Source organism: Orbicella faveolata, unplaced genomic scaffold, assembly GCF_042242905.1.
Source record: "Orbicella faveolata isolate gen_17 unplaced genomic scaffold, um_ofav_v1 contig_35, whole genome shotgun sequence".
Lineage (NCBI taxonomy): Eukaryota > Metazoa > Cnidaria > Anthozoa > Scleractinia > Merulinidae > Orbicella > Orbicella faveolata.
The window spans coordinates 20662897-20682500 of NW_028301564.1; the positions used below are offsets into that span (position 1 = coordinate 20662897).

At 39.5% G+C, this 19604-nt stretch overlaps 1 protein-coding gene across 3 annotated transcripts in view; it reads right to left on the reverse strand.

Annotated features, from left to right (window-relative positions):
- The window catches only part of LOC110051451 (uncharacterized), a 35705-nt gene that overhangs the window by 4083 nt on the left and 12018 nt on the right, over positions 1-19604 (reverse strand). For 2 of the 3 annotated variants that reach the window (XM_020757480.2, XM_020757479.2), the window contains exons 9-19: positions 10600-10714; positions 9502-9639; positions 8451-8560; positions 7115-7212; positions 6628-7010; positions 5224-6005; positions 3810-4059; positions 2623-3423; positions 2295-2331; positions 1652-1963; positions 55-269 (exon numbers count right to left, since the gene is read on the reverse strand). In XM_020757480.2, coding sequence (XP_020613139.2) covers positions 55-269; positions 1652-1963; positions 2295-2331; positions 2623-3423; positions 3810-4059; positions 5224-6005; positions 6628-7010; positions 7115-7212; positions 8451-8560; positions 9502-9639; positions 10600-10714 — 3241 coding nt within the window. Of the gene's footprint in view, positions 1-54; positions 270-779; positions 996-1651; positions 1964-2294; positions 2332-2622; positions 3424-3809; positions 4060-5223; positions 6006-6627; positions 7011-7114; positions 7213-8450; positions 8561-9501; positions 9640-10599; positions 10715-19604 lie in introns of those variants that run through there. The other variant, XM_089274114.1, reaches the window with a different exon arrangement.

Consider the following 19604-nt stretch of genomic DNA (forward strand, 5'->3'; position numbering starts at 1 on the left):
TTGAAAACAAAAACTAAACAGCTTAAAAACAAACAAACAAACAAATAGTTTAACCTTGCACGCCCTTATTCCGGCATCTATTTTTGCAAAGAGAGCATCACCGCCACCCATCTGCCTGATGTCCATCCAACATTGAATTCCACTCTCTTCGATCTTGCTCTTCAGTCTTTTGACTGTATCTTGCAAATCCCTCTGGTAAGACAGGAAAACTGGGCAGCCCGACGTCGACACGTCAACGGCCTGAGAGGAAATGGGTGCAGTGTCTGCAACTAGAAAACAGAAAACAGATCAGGGTAGAAGCTTTGATTGGCATGACAAGTAATCTCTTTCAGGAGGAATGCAAATTAATTGCTTCTTCGTCAACTGTATTTTAATTAGCTAAATCACAATTATCCTCGTTGGTTAGCTTATTACCACGTGAGTCAATTGTTTTTCCTTTTTTTAAGCACTTTCAGTACTTTATTGGTTTCCTGCACTACTGGCAATTACAACAACTATCACAAATATCGCCTAACCTACTTTACATTGGTTTCAACAGTACTAAAGTTAACATTTCTCTCACGTATAACTTAACTAATTTCATGTAAGGTTTTGCGCTTTTGCGAGGGGCATTTTTTCGTAGCTAATGACTACAGCTATCTATTCTGTACTTAAATAAAACTTTATTAAAAAAAAAACAGAAAGGTAAATAGCTTGGTTATGCAACTTACTAGTGTATATGTAGTATTTCATGAATAGGATTGTGCAATTAAATTTCTTTAATATTTCTTCTTCGTATGGGCCAGATATGATACCAAATAGTTTCTCTTCAATTGTTGGAGCAAATTTTGAGTTGTTGGCAGCGTTAAACCAGTCAATTACGTTGTTTAGGAAATTCTCTACAAATCAACAGTTAAGAAAAGTGTGATCAATTGAATCTTTCTCACCACAGCAGAGAAATGCATCGTCCGCTTTAATACCATATCGATGAAGCTCCTTTTTTAGTAACTACAATCCTATGAATTAATTCAAAGTGGAATCCTTTCAATTTTGTCTCTAGGAGGTGAAAATTTTTTTCCAGGCATTCTCATCTAGTCTTATGCTGTTCCGAATCATTGGGCCAGTCTGGCTGACAGTGTGAATTTTCCGGCTAAGTAATTGTCATTGTGATCACCACCACCACCATCATCATCAAGTCTCTAGTTTCAGCATTACCAGTTGTATTTGTGTAGAGTCGTCTAACTGAAACAGAAACTTATTTCTTGTAAATAGTTCGTTTTCCAGTGGCTCTGTATTTCTTGCTTTGATTACTAAATATTTTGGGATTGCACTAGTAACTTGGTAAAATTGGAGAAAATTCGTATTGCAGTCATACTTCTTATTAAATTCGTGGAAAGAGAGTAGCTGACCGTTACTGTTCAGCAGGTCTCGGATGGACAAAATATCACTGTCCAACCATTCTTTCACAAAAACTGGTCTTCCTCCAAGGAAATTTCTCTGTTATCAAATATGACCATATCTCGCATACCGTCATTGTTTTTCTTTTGAAGTCTCACACAATCTTGAGGTATTTTTGGACATCAAACACAGAAAAAAGTTACCCAATATACTCACCTATTAAAGCTATTTAATCTGAAATCTTAAGGCCCGCTTGAAATGTTCTACTATTTACCTTGATATCCATCCCGGCAAACACCGCAGTACTTTACAGCGAGTGTCCATCGTTTCACCATAGGATGTTGTAATGCACGCGCCAAGCACTCGTAAGTCGCCGCCGACCCAGAAACTTCTGTCCACCGTTTCAACACACAATAACATCTTTCAGATAGGCGAGGGTTGTCTGCTTCAATATTCTCCAGCTCGTGCTCAGGAACTCCCAGCGTTCTACCAAGCATCTTCCATGAGGCACCCAGCTCAGAGGCAACAAGAAGAAGATCCTGGGTCGACGGTGTACCGGTTTTAGACGATGACGGTTGATTTCGAACTATGGAAGTTATAAGAGAAACAATCGCTACCACGAAGAACCGAAGATTTATTACGTTTTTTTGAAATAGCGAAACATAATACTTTCAATCAATCAATCAATCAATCAATCAATCAATCAATCAATCAATCAATCAATCAATATATTTAACGTGGTCGGTACGCTTAGCTAAAAAGCTAGTTTACAGGTACGCCACGAAAAAAACAGAAAAAAGAAATTATAAGAGCCTTATGAAGGTAAATAAATTTAAATAAATGAGGAACTATCTAATATTAAAATATAAGAATTAACAATGTACTCACAAGTAAAATGTATAACAAGCTATGTTTACCTTCAGGAACCAAAGAGGTCACTTTCTGTTCTTCCGTCTAAGTTGAAGCAAAGCGAAAGGCAAATGAAAATTACAAACTAAGGTAAAACATCTTAATACATGTAAAACAGTTATGTACAAGACAACTGATGATTGTTAAGGTCAAAAGAAACAATTTCCCTCGAAATATTATATAGCGTACTGTTCCATAAAACCAGTTACTAAGAAATATCAAGAATTCTTCTGGAAATAAGGAGCTCAGTCCTAAGAAACCACAAGAAAGCCAAGATTATATCGTACTTAAAAATCTTTTACAAGTGTAATTTAAGAACTTTGAAAGGGTCTGTACCTCTCTTTTATGAACTTTGAACCATTTCTCCAATCCAGGAACCTCAACTGCTTCATCACAGAAGCTCTTTGTGCAAATGAGGTGTTCTCCAGGAATTACTCGGAGAAGATGTAGACAGTCCTCGTGAGCGCAAGAAGCCAACCTGTGTTTGTCGCATTCTTTACTTAGTTTAAAGCAACTGGCGCATGCAACGCACAGTTCATAACCGGGATTACGCAGCCACGAAAACTCGAGCGTCAAGCTCAGCAAGATGTCTTCGAGAAAGATTCGAACTTCGCATGCCATACTCGCTGCGGCAGCGGAAAGAACGGCTGAAGAAGAACTTTGCTTCAAGGTGATCTTGATAAATCTCTTTTTGCAGATAAGAATCAGATTGTGAATGGTCTGCTTTCCAATAAAAAGCCTCGCTCCATTGTGGTACAGGTTAGGAGCTTGTCGGGGACCGCGTTCGGAACACCAGCGTATGCATCTTGACAAAAGTTGTGGAAAGAGCCCGTGAGGGACAAAACCGTCCGGGAAGTGGAGATACAGCGGGCAAGGATCATACTTAGAAGGCTCCATCTCACACAGAACTGAGGGTGACGATCTAAGTTGGGCTGGCACAAAATATTTTTGCTCCTCCTGGCCAGCAGATGGTACAGAGGAAAATTTAGCGATTAATCCATAGAGCTCCATCATATCCAAAATGTCCTCCCTAGAAAGGCCTTTTTGGATGAAATCTGCAAAAACGTGATCGACCAGAGTCATCCTGAGAATACCATTTTTCTCGAGTTCCTGCCAGCATTCTGAGTACAGAGGATTCTAAATAAAATATGAAATAACGTAAGACTGTTTCCACTATGATACCTATCTGAGTGTTTCTCTGGGGTTAAAGTACACTGCAAAATATGACACATGTTGCTGTCATTAGGGAAATGATCAGGCAGGTCGGGGGGGGGGGGGAAGGGGGGAGGAGGAGGCTAAGGAGGGGAAGGAAAATACCTTCCTTGGAAATTGATGATCTATTCAAATATCTGAGAAGTCTAGCTCCAGACGTTTGTGACTTCGAGTGCAGGCTCGCCTCCAGAATCCCTCAGAACGCTTAGGCCTGCATATGTACCATGAAATGTTTCTCTTTAGGTCTAATCACTACGAAAAGGGGACATGAAATTAAATCAAATGAAAAGTCATGAATGTCCTCTTCCTACCACTTCGTCAAATGGTCGCACGGTTATGAGTTGCTTGAAAAGGTCAATCAGCCACTGAGCCTGCAGCACAACAGTATGGCCATGCTTTACTATCACTCCGAGATCGTGATAAAAATTCAACAACGTCGTCAGTTCTTCTATGTCGTCTATATGGCAAACTTGTCTCGTGACAGTCAGGAGGTTATCAAGATTCATGTGATAGGTTTCCTTTGCTACTAAAGCTTCGACGATTTTCTCGAAGGTAAACCACCTATGAAAAAACAAGCACACGTTTGCTATTGCCCCGTTCCTACGAGAAACTCAATTTGCTGGCTTGTGGAAGGTATTTATGGTGTACACCTCAAAGAAGATAAACTACTGACACGATAATGCCCCGGCATTGATCTTCATTGCAATGGAAAAATTAAGTTTTATCTCAGTCTCACAAGGATGTCAATTATTATAATTCTGCATTTAGCTTTGGGAAGATTGGTACCTAATAGATCCCATCTGACCATCTTTCCAAGTGAGAAACTATATGGCTATAACTGCTTTGTGGCGCAGTGGCGCAGGGGTCTAGTTACATACAGGCAATGGTGCACAACAATTCTTTTTACGTATATTGCCTTGGCATCTTTCCAAGCTTATTCTTGTCCTAGCATGCCAAGAAAATAAGGGACCGATTGATTTTCACGCCTGTTTCAGCTACTGGTACTCACCAGCGCTCTGACAGTTTAGGGATTACAGTAAGTATAGCTGCAGCCCTTCGAGAAAAAGTCATGCAGTAAAAATAAGACTTCAAAGGGAACTGAATTCTTAGACGGAAAGGTTGGTTTCCGCATAATCGTTACGATCGCTACATAGAAAGTTGAGTAATCCTTGAAACTACCAAGGCACTCTCCATTCCACACAAATTTGCGAGGTATACCCAAGTTTTCGAAAATTTCTGACCGGGAATTTCCATTGCATTTGATTTCGGTTGAATGGTCCGCATTCCAGAAACTTAACAATTTTAGGATTTTTGAAAAACTTTACCATTTGCTTTCGTCTCGAAAGTTCCGAACTTTTGATTGACTAGAACACACCACCAGCTTACATACAATCACCACGATCTCTACAGAATAAAAATATGCTAAAAAGACCTGGATCGAACAGCAGCGCACTGCATTCTGGTAAATGTTTGATCCCAACGATCGCTGCAAACTCTGGAGAGTTGTTTCCACGTGATCGCAACAATCACTTCGATCCTCGAGGAAGAAACTGAGCTCTATCTCGGCGATCTTCGCCACAACTATCGCTGAAGAGTTGTTTCGATATGATTGCAACGATCGGTGAACGTTTTTGCCCCAATCGTAGCAATCAGATGGAATTTAGTTATTAGCTCCCTCCAATCGAAGATCAGATTACCTGATACCATGAATGGTGAGCACCATACCTTATCGGTACCTCTTCACCCATGTACGGCTCCTGTTTCAACACCTCCATGATCCTCTTCTGCAGCGTTTGAACCCCATCATCACTCAGTGATCTTGTGTTGTCAACAGCAAAGAATGGCCTTATCACGTGCTTTTCATACTTCTTTCCCGAAATACTCTTTTGAATAAGCTTTTCCATTTTCTTGGCATCTTCGAACGGTCGATCGGCATTCGTTCCTACAATGAACACTGGAGGACGAAGGTAAGTCAGTTTTCCGTCCTGACTACTGCTAGTTCCATCTGCTGTTGGCCGAATGCTGTGCACAGAAGCCAACCACGCCAACAAACTCTCTAAATTTGTCTCACTGTTTGGATTTTCCAGGACAATATCATGAAAACCCTGTCTAACACACGGTTCTGCTGGAGCATTTAGATCTTTGCTAAGGTTATACACCAGGGTGTAGACTGCTCGCGGAGAAAGGAAAACAGAATGAGAAGCGTAGTAAAGGTGCTGACCGGCAAAATCCCACAAAGTTAAAATGACCTCCTTTGCTTTGATGTCTTCATCTAATTTCAAATGCTGCAAGTATTGCACAACTAGATCTGTGACTTTATCAGGTAAAACTGCAGCGGTATCAATATTTAATTTAATAGCTGGATCTGCTGGTTTTTTCACCTCAAGAACAGTGCCGCTGCCGCCCTCATCTGATGGCTTGTTCCCCTCATTGGTTTCTTGTCTACCAGCAGTCGGTAAATCATTTGGTTCCTTTGGAGTGCCAGCATCAACCTCATGCCCGACCTCCTGTAAAATTTCAAAAACAAAGTGAATATATAAGCTGCAGTGCACATAATTGACACAAGTACAGAATCTGTAATGTTGTGTTACCAAAACTAGAGGTCCTTGTAACTATAATTATATTTTGGTATTATTGATGCTGGTGCCTTAAATAAATGAGAATTATTTTTTGCCTCATAAGGATGACAGCAGGAGAAAAGCAGGCGGAAGCAGGTGGAGGGACCAAACAGCGCGCAGTTTTCACCAACAACTTATTTAAGCACATGCGTCCATACTTTGTGTTTTTCCTTTAAATTCCGCTGGGGAATTTTTTTTTTTTTACGGAGGACATGTGGCCATGGTAAACACATTTATGTAAGAACGATTTGCCAGATTTTCGATCTCCCTGGTTCTCTTGAATTCATGAGCGTTTCTGACGTTGAAAGAAAAAAAAAATATACAGAAAAAACCAAGACGAGGGCTGTTCGAAAATCGTAACACAATTCCTACGTGATGGCGTCATCACATGTTGTCGTGACTTCAATACCACTGGAGTGGGAAAGAATCCCTGTCCCAGACCCTGCTGCCTCGGGTCGTAAAAGCAAAAAAAATCGAATCTGAAAAGTGACCCTGAAAAGAAACCTATCACCTGCTCTAAGACAGCATTCATGTCATCGATGTTCCTCTGGTCTATTTCTGTTTCCGTTAAGTCTTTCGCGATTATCCTTGCTATGTCGTCAGCAAACTCCGACACATCAAGTTTCTTTTTCTCTGTGCGCTGCCAGTTCTTAACTTGGTCAACATCCACTTCAAACTTGGAAGGGTCAACTTCGACCCCCACGGTACTCTCTTCTTCAGGGTTGAAAGGGATGCCAAGAAGAGATTTCTTCAGGCTTGTCTTTCCTGCACGGTCCTGCCCAAGGAGCATAATGCGACCGCGGTACACCTGCACCCTGCCGTTCCGCATAGCGTTTTGAAAAGCAAGTTCGGCTCTTGGGCCTCGAGCACGAATCTCAGGTGGCATAACTGAATCTGAAACCAAACAATATATTTATTTCTGATCATGTCTATTACACAAGATGGCATAGTTTTAAGCATCTAGGGAGCAGACAACGTATTAACAATTTTATACCTACCATCGAAATTCGCATCCATTACTTCCACTACATGTTCGCTCTTAAAAAATCCAATTTTGCGGTCCTTTGTTTCTCCTAACCAGGAATTATTGTCATTCCTATAAGGTAACAAACCAGCATTTAACCATGCCTAATTCATCTTGCCGCAAGGCGAAGACGAAAGATTGCGTATAAACAACAGCAAAACGAGAGGCTTATTCACTTTGGATATTTTCTTGATAAACAACATTACTCAAAACAGCTGTTTTTTTTTTTCTTTGCTCGCGTCAAAAAGTCTGCTGAAGCATAACAAAACGAAATCCCGCATCAGTGAAAGCCATAATATAAAAGATCTTGAGGAGTAAGTTGCTACACTGGATTTGACACTGAATTCTCTTTTCTCCACTGAAAATTGAGGGTACAAAGAAACTGTACGCTCTCTCCAGTGGGGAAAAGTGGGGCTTAATGCAAACAAGGCGACGTGAAGCCAACCAAAATAAAAATGTCCTCTCTCTAAGCCAATCACCGTGCCTATAATGGTTGTAAAAATCCAATTTCCCTTTCATTCACGACAAAGCAACCTTCCTTTCTTTACTCGCTACCCCTCGTCCCCTCCATAAGTTACTACTCCAGAAGTTAACACGGAAAACATTGCCAGTTTTTTGTGCTTCTTCACAAGTGCTTTAAGGCAGTGACCCTTTCCTTGAATTTCAGAAACGCTGGATGATAAAGCTATTTTATACCAACCTGATTCTACCCTTAAATGGCTGAAAAATTATTTACCTTTCGACTCCGTGAATTCTCGAATAATTTACCCTTGGACTGCGAAAAGTGCGGTGCATTAACGATTAAATTCATGAAAGACGTCATTAATCATCAATTTAAACTAGAAGTGTTTTTCTGAATGTTTTGGATTTTTCTTTTTACATTTCTGGTTAATGTTACTATAGCGTGACGTATCTTTCTTATATTAGCTTTGATCTCTTAGTTTTTAATACGCTTTGTTTTGCCCGCAATTATGCTTTTTGATATACCTGTATTTATGCTAGACGGACTGACGGACGGACCGGCCGACCAACGGACCGAACGCCCGACCGACCGACCGACCGACTGATGGACGGACCAACTGACAAACGGACGGATGAACGAATGGACGGATGGACTAACTGATTGATTGATTGATTGATTGATTGATTGATTGATTGATTGATTGATTGATTGATTGATTGATTGATTGATTGATTGATTGATTTCATGTACACTGTAACTGAATGATAAGAAACCACGGAGAGAAAAATACCTTAAACATAACGGACAATCATAATTTCTGAACAGTCATTCTTTCGTTACCAAGTACCTGTGGCGGTCCTTGGAGATCAGAAATATAATTTCGCCAGCTTCGCAGCTAAGAAAACCTTTTGACTCTGCTTTGAAGCTCCTTATGACTCTCACTTTCAAAGAGTGCCTCTGTAAGAAAAACAAATAGTACAATAACATAAAACTAAAATCAAATAAAGAATTGTCTCGCTATTTTGTTCTGATAACCTTGGATTTTAGAACGTACCTGTATTTGGTTTCTTCTGAAATAATGTAACTTGGTAAATTAATTGAAGGGCATTGCTCAGATTTTAGGGAGCTTAAGCAAACCCCGACGATGGCGGCAACGAGAACGTCACCAAACAAAAGGTTTAATGAGCAGAACAATAGCTGTGCAGGTGCGTTATAAATCTTTGCCATTTCTTTGCCTCTGCAAAACAAGAACGTGAAATGACCAAGTTCTGCGTATTCTGAAGAATGCAAACAACGACGATAAAGAGCACTAGTAAGATTCAAAATCGTTCCAAAATAGCCTGAAGTACGGAAGGTGGTAAAGAATATGGTTGAATAAAGAAATGTCTAGTTACCCCTTGAAGAAATAAAGGCAAATCACGCCATGAAAAAATCTGTTTATTATCACTATCATCATTTTTTTTTTTAAATAGGCGGTATTTGTATTCTCGGCATCGGACTAGAACTAGCTTGCAACTGCGGGAAATCTTTTGAAATGCAAGTGACATTACTTTCCCTCTCTTAATTGATATTCCCCCGCATTACTTTATCTTTATCTCTTTTAATTGATATTCCCCCGCATCCATCTGTCTGTCTGTCTGTCTGTCTGTCTATCTATCTATCTACTTGATAAACCTTTTGTTTGGTGACGATCTCGTTGCCGTTGCCATCGAGGGTTGTATAAGCCCCTTTATTGTTTACTTCGCACAACTTAAAAGAAACAACTGCAACATGACACATAATCACTTAATTCCACGTTTCAAATCTGCGACCAAAACCAACGATAAGTGAAAACGCGTAGAATGAACAAAGGCAGTTTAAAGGTCATGTAAGATCAATAGCAGCAAACTTAATCTTACCTGTGCCACAAGAGATCGCCTGATTTCCAAAAAGGAAGGTCTTTTGGTGGAATCCATTTGTAGACAACGACTGAATACGTCATAAAAATGGGAGGGGCAAATGTAGCCGTGTATCTCATGTTGTGATTTTGAAGGTTCCTTCAACAGAAAAAAAGCTGACAATAAATGGAACAGATGGAAACACAGGATGGACAGTCATTGATTTCAAAAGGCACAACACAAATTAAATTGTTTAAACCTTTTCTGTGTGATTTTGTGGGCGTTGTTAAAGCTCTTGTGCGCTAACAGTTACCGGAAAAAAAGTACCCAGCCGCCATTTTTTTTCCTGCGAAGGATTGGTAAAAATATCACTCAAGGCACCGTTACACATGGCAATTGCAACTTTTATACAATTAGCTGCCTTGCAATTTTGTACCGTCTCAAGTTAAGAGAAAATTACTTAGTGAAACACTTTCTGAATTAAAGAGGTCGTACAACGGTTTTTGCTGCAACAAGAGTTGCTGCCACAAGTAGAATGCAACAAAAACGTCATGAGAAATGTTCTGTTTCAGGAGATCAGTGTTGAAGTAAGCAACATTGCCTGACAACTGAAATTATTGTTGCTACAGGCCCTACAGGCTACTCATGGTCTCCCACAGTGGTCTTTGACGCCATTTTCTTACATAGAAGAACAGCTCGCCACGTTCCGATCCAGGATTCTTATCGGTTATATTAGGGACCTTTAGATTGGACTCCGAGTACGAGATCGAGTACGAGTACGATTATCGAACTTCAAAACACTGACGTTGCCAGAGCCCTCATTTCCATGTTGATTTTACGAAGAGAGGGTCGCTCATGGGATAAGGTGGGCAGGTGACATGATAAAGTAAAGCCTAAAAACTAGAATTTTAAAGTCGCAATTGAACACGATCTCCTACTCGTGCTCAAATCCAGAGTTCCCCATTTTCTGAGCATCGACTTCGGTAAGCTTGGACCAGTTTACGAATAAGTTATTACTTTGCAGGTGACACAGTCAAAATGTGACAAACTGTGTTAATTGGACTCTTAATAAATAACGAAGTAAGAAAAAAAGGAAAAAGGATTAATCAATAAACTCACCATAATTTTAATAATTTCGATACTTGTTTGAAAATAGCTGGAAAATGCACCAGAAAAAACCTTAGCAAAGTAGTAAACCACATCCTCCTGTACAAAATTGGGAACCTGGTTTGCCCTGCAAAAACAGTAAGGCAAATATAAAATGCCAATATAATTCATTGTAATTATGACTAACGTTCTGCGAGCGACTATCCAAGTGATCAAGATGGAGCTCTCTTGCGCGATTGGGATTGCCCGCTGTGTTCCACAAATAAACACATGTTCTCTATGCCATTTAATAAACCCTCAAGGCTCGTTCACAGTTAAGAGATAAGCACAAGTGTAAGCGCAATAATAAACACAAGAAAACGCTTGTGCACTGAGGTAAAATAAACACAAGCAAAAGCAGAAAAAACATTTTCTTTTTCATGTGCTTACGCGTATATTCATTTCAGTAGTGTGATGCTTATTTCACAAGTGGGAACTTTTTATTATTATTATTATTATTATTATTAGTAGTAGTATTATTAATTGCTACTTACACTGCTTACAATACAATATTAATGTAGTCACTTACATTACTTACAAAAACTTATTACTTACGCCACTTACGATACTAACACTCTATGCAATACGAATACTCATGCTACTAACAATACTAATACTTACACTGCTTACAATACAACATAATTAGATTACTTGCGCTACTAACAATTCTAGCTCAGCAAGATCATACCAGTTTACTCCTGTCAGTAATTTAAATTCGGAATTGCAAATTAAAGAAAATATGCATGGTATATATGCGCCTTGTTTCTTTTCCTTTCATTTTTAAACTCGTGGATAAGCGTAGAAACGTGTTTGTTGCGGGGACTCCGATATGCAAATGTGTCAGTCAGTCAGTCACTCACTCACTCAGGTGTAGCCACTGCTCGTAATTAGTCGGCCCGAACGAGAGCGCCCGAATCCGACGCCATGTTGGAATAGTAACCGCGCCCGACGCCATATTGGAATAGTAACCGAGCCCGACGCCATATTGGAATAGTAACTGTGCAGTCAGTGCGAGCCTACTACTCAATGCGTACATCGTGCCAGCCCGAATATTGATGATTTTGTAGCTTTTACACGACCATTAATATTAGGTGTTTCGCTAAATTGAAGTGGAGTTGACTTCGAATGTTCGAATGCGTACTATGGCCAACTTGAAGGCTGAATTTCAGGAGCATTTGAGTCGTTCAGGGGTTCAAAATGACCAGGAGATGTGCATTTGTTTGCTGGAAAGTGACCTGAAAAGCTAATGTGGTAAGCTTTGATGAGAATGTGTCTTATTCCTCGACCTTAATGAGCTTATATGAGCGAAACGAACAACTTTTAATGAACGAAACATCTATTGAATGTATACCTGCCAACTTTGTTTCAGTAAAATGCGTGAGATTTTTCATCTCCAGAACCTAAATTTCCGAAGATTTACCGACGGCTTCCGAAGATTACCGAAGATTGCCGAAGATTTCCGACGGCATCCGAAAATTGCCGAAGATTTCCCAACGACTTCCGAAGATTGCCGAAGATTTCCCGGCGACTTCCGAAACGTGTCACGTCACAATCTAAACATGAGTTGGTGTCGCGAACTCAATATGCGCAACGGAGTAAGCTTGAAGACGCTTTTTTGCTGGACTCACCAACTGTTTTTCGCCGAAAAAAAAAATTGAATTTTTATTTAATCGGCTTTTAAGCAATTACACTCGCTATTGTCAGCTGGGCGTGAAAAATTGGTCTGAATGCGTGAGATCACAATTTTAGATCCGCAGGCGTGAGACTCACGCATGATGCGTGAGAGTTGGCAGGTATATGAATGCAAGACAAACATCGCCACCATTGTATAATATTATAATTTCATTTTTATAATTTAGTAACATCTAAACCTGTGGCCAGCCGAAATATTGTTTTAACTCTACGACGTTGTGTCAGCCTTGCAGTAGTGACGTACTATCGTTTTACTTTTCAAGTTTGGCTGATTAGATCTGCTGCGAGATCCAACGTTCAATCAAGCAGGACCTTCGTTCACCGCTTTGCAGTTTAAAGTGTATATGACACAACATGACACCCTTACTGCTGTTGCCATGACAACAGTTTTGCCGCTGGTGCTGTCTTAATAAAAACTGAAGTTCCCAGTTTTTGTCTTAAATCAAAAACCATCTACCCTACCCAATCTAATGATGGGAGTAAGACAGTATGGGAACTATGTCTGTTCCAAGTAGGACTTTTTGTCTCACTTTAGAGGTTGCAAATGGGGATTTTTGGTTTTTTGACAGAAAGAGACTGGAACCGAAAGAGTTGCTATGGCAACTGCACTAAGGGTGTCATTTTGTTCCTTTTGTGATGCACATTTGTGGTGCCAAGTTTCAAGAACACTGCTTCAATATTTCCAGAGATATCATTTATTCAGTATTTTCCACGTTTTAGCTGCAAACAATATGACATCATCACTGATCTAATTTGCATAATAGAGAAACGTCAATATCTCTAAAACGGAAAAAGATATTTCAAAAAGAAAAACGCCATTCTTCTGTATTTTGAAAGGCCTTGCAAATAAGCAGAAATTATTTTTTGTGTCATATACACTTTAAACACGTTTTTCATGTTGAGTTGTCCATGTCTAACCGGCATCGAGTTAAGTTTAGATTAAAGTTGTGTTCTCTATAGTTGTCTTGATTATTTTAGTACATTGATCTGAACTCTAAGTGGGATGTGAAATGCACATAAACTTGGAAAGAAATTCCCAAATACTTGATTTTGATAAGCTGAAATGATTTTTACCCTGTCTTTTGTTTACACGTTTGCTTCCTGATTGAAAAGATAACAAAGGGAAAGAAACTCCCTGTGAGCTTGTCCCCCATTATTAGTTAATACTAAATACATTGACACTTCAATAAAGCTGTTATTATTATTGTTGGAACACATATTTATGGTCAACAGATTTTTCGGATTAACACTGAAAATGCTTGCAAAAGAGTCTACTTGTTTTGATGTATTTTACGTACAATATATATACAGACAAGCGGTTCCACATTGGAAAAGAAGTGCTGTCTCATAAGAAACCTTACCTACAACCTTGAATGAAATGCAATGAAAAACGTTTGTGAGCTCGTACGACTTGAATACATGCAAATTTTTCCAGTAGGCAGATCAACATCAAGATCTGGGTGTGAGGGAAGGGGGGAGGGGGGAGAGTATTCTATGATTTGTTGGGCAGGAGTATCCTCTGTAACCCAAGAACTCTTAGCCTTTACCATTCCATGTTCTGGTGCAATTTTCCCACCCTAGCTATTCTGGACGTCTGTCTTTGTAATATGTGTGCAAAAAAAAAAAAGCCAACGAAAAAAGCCTACACTTTCTGAGTTAAGTGCGACCTTGCATGGTACAAACCCGACTTGTTTTAACAGCATTTAATAATACACCAGTAATTGTAAGTTCACCAATATGTTTCATCTCTAGATTACCTAATCCACGAGTTTGGCCATAGGTCTCCTTTGATTGTTTTCGTTTTCAGGGACTAGAGTCAAGCTGTCAAGAGATTACAAAAGAGGCAACAGAGGCTCCCACTTTTTAAAACGATTGTAGTTGTATTTTTTCCATTTCATAGATATGTTTTAAATACAGTAAGAAATCGTCTAGTTTTGGAGAACATTTTTTCTGCGTACATAGTCAAATGTAATATTTAGCATTTACGTAGCAGAAATTAATTTGGAGTTTATGTTTAGAGCTATCCGGCCTTAGACTCAGTGCTGTATCAGGCTCTAAGGGTGTCTCTTTGGCAATGACTTGGCAAGACTGTAGCCATACTTTAAAATTGGTCCAAAAATATTGAGTTTTTGGGCAAACCCAAAATAAATGTGCAAGTTTCTGTTTCTCTTTCGCAGAAAGTGCATTTCTCGCTATCGACGTGACCAATTTTTTTCAAGTAGTTGTTTGTTGATATTCTTCTATGAAGAAATTTAAAATTGAAAGCTATAAGTTTTGTCCTCTCTGTACATTGAAAAGCCATTTGGTAAACCTCTTTCCAGTTGAGCTCTTGTTTTGTTGTGAGAGTGACGTCTTCCTGCCACTTTTGGTTGGGTGGTTCACTTTTTCCTGATACAAGTTTCTTATATACTGGTCTACTAGGTTTTTTGCTTTTTAAAAATTTGGACAACGAAATTTCATGTTTAATCGAGGTTCTGATAATATGGGGTATATATCTTTGAAGAAGTTTTACTGAAGAAATGATTCCAAGAAAGGTTAAAGGTCGGCTGACAGGTCGTGTATAGTATGGAAAACAGTGAGCGAAAGAATCTTTCCGGAGTCATCCATTAAATGTTCTACTTTTGTTATTCCTTTGAGGAACGGCTAGGTGGAAAACGCGGGGCCGGGGTCCCGGGGCGTGGAAAACGCGGGGTGTGGAAAACGCGGGGTCCGGTGGAAAACGCGGGGTCTGGTGGAAAACGCGCGGTCTACATGGAAAACACGGGGTCTAAGAGGAAAACACGGGGGAAACGTTTTTTCGAGAAAATATGAATTTTCCTCACTAAAATGAGAAGTCGAAATTTTGTTATTTTAAAATTGCAATGAAAATCAATTCCGCTTCTCAGCGTGAAACACGCTTTTCGATCAGCAAATTAAACACTTCGTGACAAAGAAAACCATGCAAGAGCCAACATGCCGTGCAGCGGTTTTCTTTTGCATAGGGCGTCTATGTTATTTTTCTTAGTAACTTGCGTGGTTTTTTTATAAATTGAAAAAGAAATAATGAAATAATAAAGATTGTTTTGCTTACTATCTTAAACCATGAAAAAGCCTTTCTATACAAATAATCAATTTCGACCGGTCATTATTTATCGCCCAGGGGATGGCGGGGGATTTTCGGCTAAAGATAGTAACATTTAGCTGATCCCCGATTTAAATGGTATTTTATTGAAGTATCTCCCTCATAGCTATTAATATATTTCATGATCCCCCCTCAATGTCTTCGCATACATATTCACCTTTCGACATGTATATTTAGTGCTTTTAACGGTCATATGAAAGTAATATTTCTAATCATGATATTGACTTATAGATTGTTGAAGCCGCCATGGTGCAGTCTCTTCATCCGTGTCTTCCCGATATCTGATTAGGGTTATAACAGAAGTTTTCACAGGCGTCGAATAAGGCATAACAGGCGACATAAATTAAAGTGAGGCCCGATTCGCCCGCGGGACAAGCCAGCGCACGGGATCCGGGGGTATGTTCCCCCAGAAAATTTTGAAATTTTAGGTGGCCAAAGATGCGATTTCATGCATTATGGGGGAAAGTGTTACGGAAAATGAGTTGTTTATTATCATAAAATAAGATGTAGCGAGTAGCGCTGTTTCACCTTTTTTAATAAAAATACTTTTTTCTTCTTGAAACGTCTCAGTCTGTAAGTCTTAATTTATTGTTATATGTATACAAATTTCAATGACCAGAACAGGTGGCTACATTCGATTTTACAGCCGGTAGAATTCCGCCGTTCTACTGAGAGCGCCGTGACTCATGTGGTCTGATGTCAGTTGACATAACAGCAACTAACCATCCCAAGTGATTGGAAACTGCAAAGGTACTTTTTAGTGTGCCAAAAAGCCGTCCACCAAGTCTGTATGGGCATGTGACATTTAGTGATCCTCCCTTTTGGGCTCTCAGTTATGACTGATCCCCCCTTCTGACATCCTAAAAATCCAATGATCCCCCAAACATCCTCCAGCCTCCCCCCCCCCCCCCCCCCCCCAGCTCCAGGCGATAAATAAGAACCGGTCCTCAATGTACAATACGACAGAAGTAATTATAAACCTGGAGTCTGGTCATTTATGAATTACTAGTGAGGTCCCAGTCAATAGTTAATGGCCGTCTTTATACTAGAGGACGCATTATCCGTCCAGAAGGATAATGCGTCCTCGCCGTTTTTATACGCATTAACCGTCTCGAAGAACTTGGGTAAACATTTGTAGTTCGTCTGGTTATGCGTCTCTAGTATAAAGACGGGCACAAGACGTATTATGTGTCTAGACGAACTATACTTAGAAAATCGTCTCGAACGACGAACTTCATAACCAGACGAACCGCATAACCAGACGAACTACAAATGTTTCCCCAAGATCGTCCAGACGGATAATGCGTCTTTAGTATAAAAACGGCCATCGTAAACGGAACAACATTTTGATTTCACTAGAACAATTTTTTTTTGTAAACTCGTGTGTAAGGAGACAGCAGAAACGAAATCCACATTCGTAAGAGTGGAGATTATTCGCGCTGAAATTAACGCAAGCAATTACAGTAAGGGGCTGACTTCTGAACACCAGAATTTATTTTGGAACTGTTATTTCAAGAGGGTTACTGTATTTTCTCGATTAATAACCCTTTAAACCTCTTTAGCTTTTGTTTCAAATTTGGCCCGGCTGGGCCAAGCATATTTTGTTTGTTTATTCTTTATATTCTATGGTAACTTTTGTTGCCATTTCTTGGGGTCCTACTTACAGGTAACCGGCTTTTAATCGAGAAAATACGGCAACTGTCGCTTTTCATGGTTAAAGATACTAAGCAAAACAATGTTTAATTATTTGTGTATTTTTTTTTAAGGTAAAACAAAAATTCACGCAGGTTACTGCGAAATATAAAATAGACGCCCCATGCAAAAGGAAACCACTGCATAGCACGTTGGCTCTTGAAAGGTTTTCTTTCCCACGAAATGTTTGAGAAACGCGTTTCACGCCGTGATATTCACTGTAATTTTAAAATAACAAAATTTCGACTTCCCATTTTAGTGAGGGAAATTCATATTTTCTCGAAAAAAACGTTTCCCCGGCCCGTGTTTCCTCTTAGACCCCGTGTTTTCCACGTAGACCCCGCGTTTTCCACGTAAAACCCGCGTTTTCCACCAAACCCCGCATTTTCCATCAGACCCCGCGTTTTCCAGTTAGACCCCGCGTTTTCCACACCCCGGGACCCCGTACCCCGGGACCCCGGCCCCGCGTTTTCCACCTAGCCTTTGAAGAACCATTCTTTAAAAAACACTGGTCTATTCCCAACTCCTATTCGTGAATTATACCATAAGGGCGATGTCCAAAAGTGATAATCTGATACAATCTTTTCTTCATAATTGGCTTCTGACCAGATTTCAAGAATTTCTTTGAAAAAAGATCCTTTTTTTTCACAAGTGGAAACTGGTGTGAAATAAGTTTAAGCATAAAAGCAAGGATTCAACCAGTAAGAAGGACACTGTTCCAGATCTCTTAAGGGTGAATTGATAATAATCACTGTGCATACGTATGCTGTTAAGGTGAACATCTTTGGGCTTGTGCTTGGGCTTATATACGTTTCTGCTTCTCTCACAAGTGTGAACCAAGATAGGTTATTCAAGATGGCTGGCTATGGGCATTGTCCTTTTTCCACGATAATGGAGGTCGATTGCATCTCTGTCCGTAAATACACGAAAAATAAAACTCGTCCAGGAAAAAAGATGAAATACGGTGCCTGTCTCCAACCAAGAGCATTATCATCGGAGAATTGTTAAATGAACGTCTATTCATTTGACTTACGATAGAGTCACTTTCAGTTTTGATCGGGATATTTCAACAGCAAAACTTCTCGTGTTCATCAGGCGATGAGGTCGCCTTTTTATCGTCTAATTGCAACTACAATCGAACCCCTATTAATTAAACGGCCACCCCTATTAGGCGGCCAGTAATTAAAGTCCGGATGAGAGTTTTTCTATTGTTTTTAACTCTATTAGATTACGCCAACAACTGAAAAATGTGGAGAGTTGCGAACTAAAACCCACTGGGTTAAAAAGAGTTCACACACCTAATCTACAATTTAACAGCAGATACTACTTCAAACTCAGTCTAAAGTTGTTCAGTATTCCTGGATTTGAATTTTTGCTTAATTTGAAACTAAATGAAATGTTCATAGCCAATCAGAATACAACAATAGTTGCTTGTATAATGGGAAACAAGAAGCTATATAAACTAAAGTAAACAAGAAGATCTGTTAGATCTTATAACCGCGCTTTTAAAATTTAACTGTTTTCTTAGTACTACAGTCGCAACGCAGTGCATATTCCAAAGCAATCTTTGATGATTCATTGATTACTGTAGACATCACAGCACTTAATCAACACAAACTCTATTATCGCACCATCAGTCGTAGCCGTTGTGACATCTCCGATGACGTAATAGTCTTAATCTGGAACTTTCTTCGGGATATGTATGGGCATGAAGATACGAACACTATTACAAACCGCTTTCTTTCTTTAAAGTCACGATTAAATTTAATTGTTTTTTTTCCCTTGAGTTAAGGGTTAGCAAAGAAGTCACACGAGTCACATAATTCAAGAATTGCGTTATCTACGGCTATCTTTAGTACGGTGGTTATTTCCCTATCAATGACGTAATCTTTGCACGTTCTGACACGTTCTTTGCTTGGCTTGCAAATATTTAATTTTCCTTCCGATCTATGAACTCGCTGCGATGAAACAGTCAAAGGATTTACTTCATTTGCCTAAAACCGCAAGAAATACTCGCAAAATTACAAATAAATTAATGACCGTCGCTTCTGCCGAAATAAACTTGCAAAGTAAACACGATCTTATTTGTCACGTAGCGAAAGTGAAAGCTGCAACGTCAGCGCATTCCATGGCTGACGTAATACCTTTTTTCAGCGTATTTATTATTCCCTTTAAATCCAACGCTTTGATAAAACGAAAAGAAAATATATTTTACCCACAAAAAAGAAAACAATATCCGTAAAATTGTCTGTGTATTTATGTTTTAACAGCTTCTGGCGGAAAAACATCACACGTTACGTGACTCAAAGTTTGGCCGAGCGGAGGTCTGCGTCTGGTCACCGACAAAAAAAAAAAAAATAATAAACCACGGGTAAACCTAGAACCGCGCTCGGCCCATGGCCGCGCGGTTAATGAATAGAAAAAAAGAAATGTAAATAAATAAAACAGAGACAAAGGAAAGAAAAGAATATTA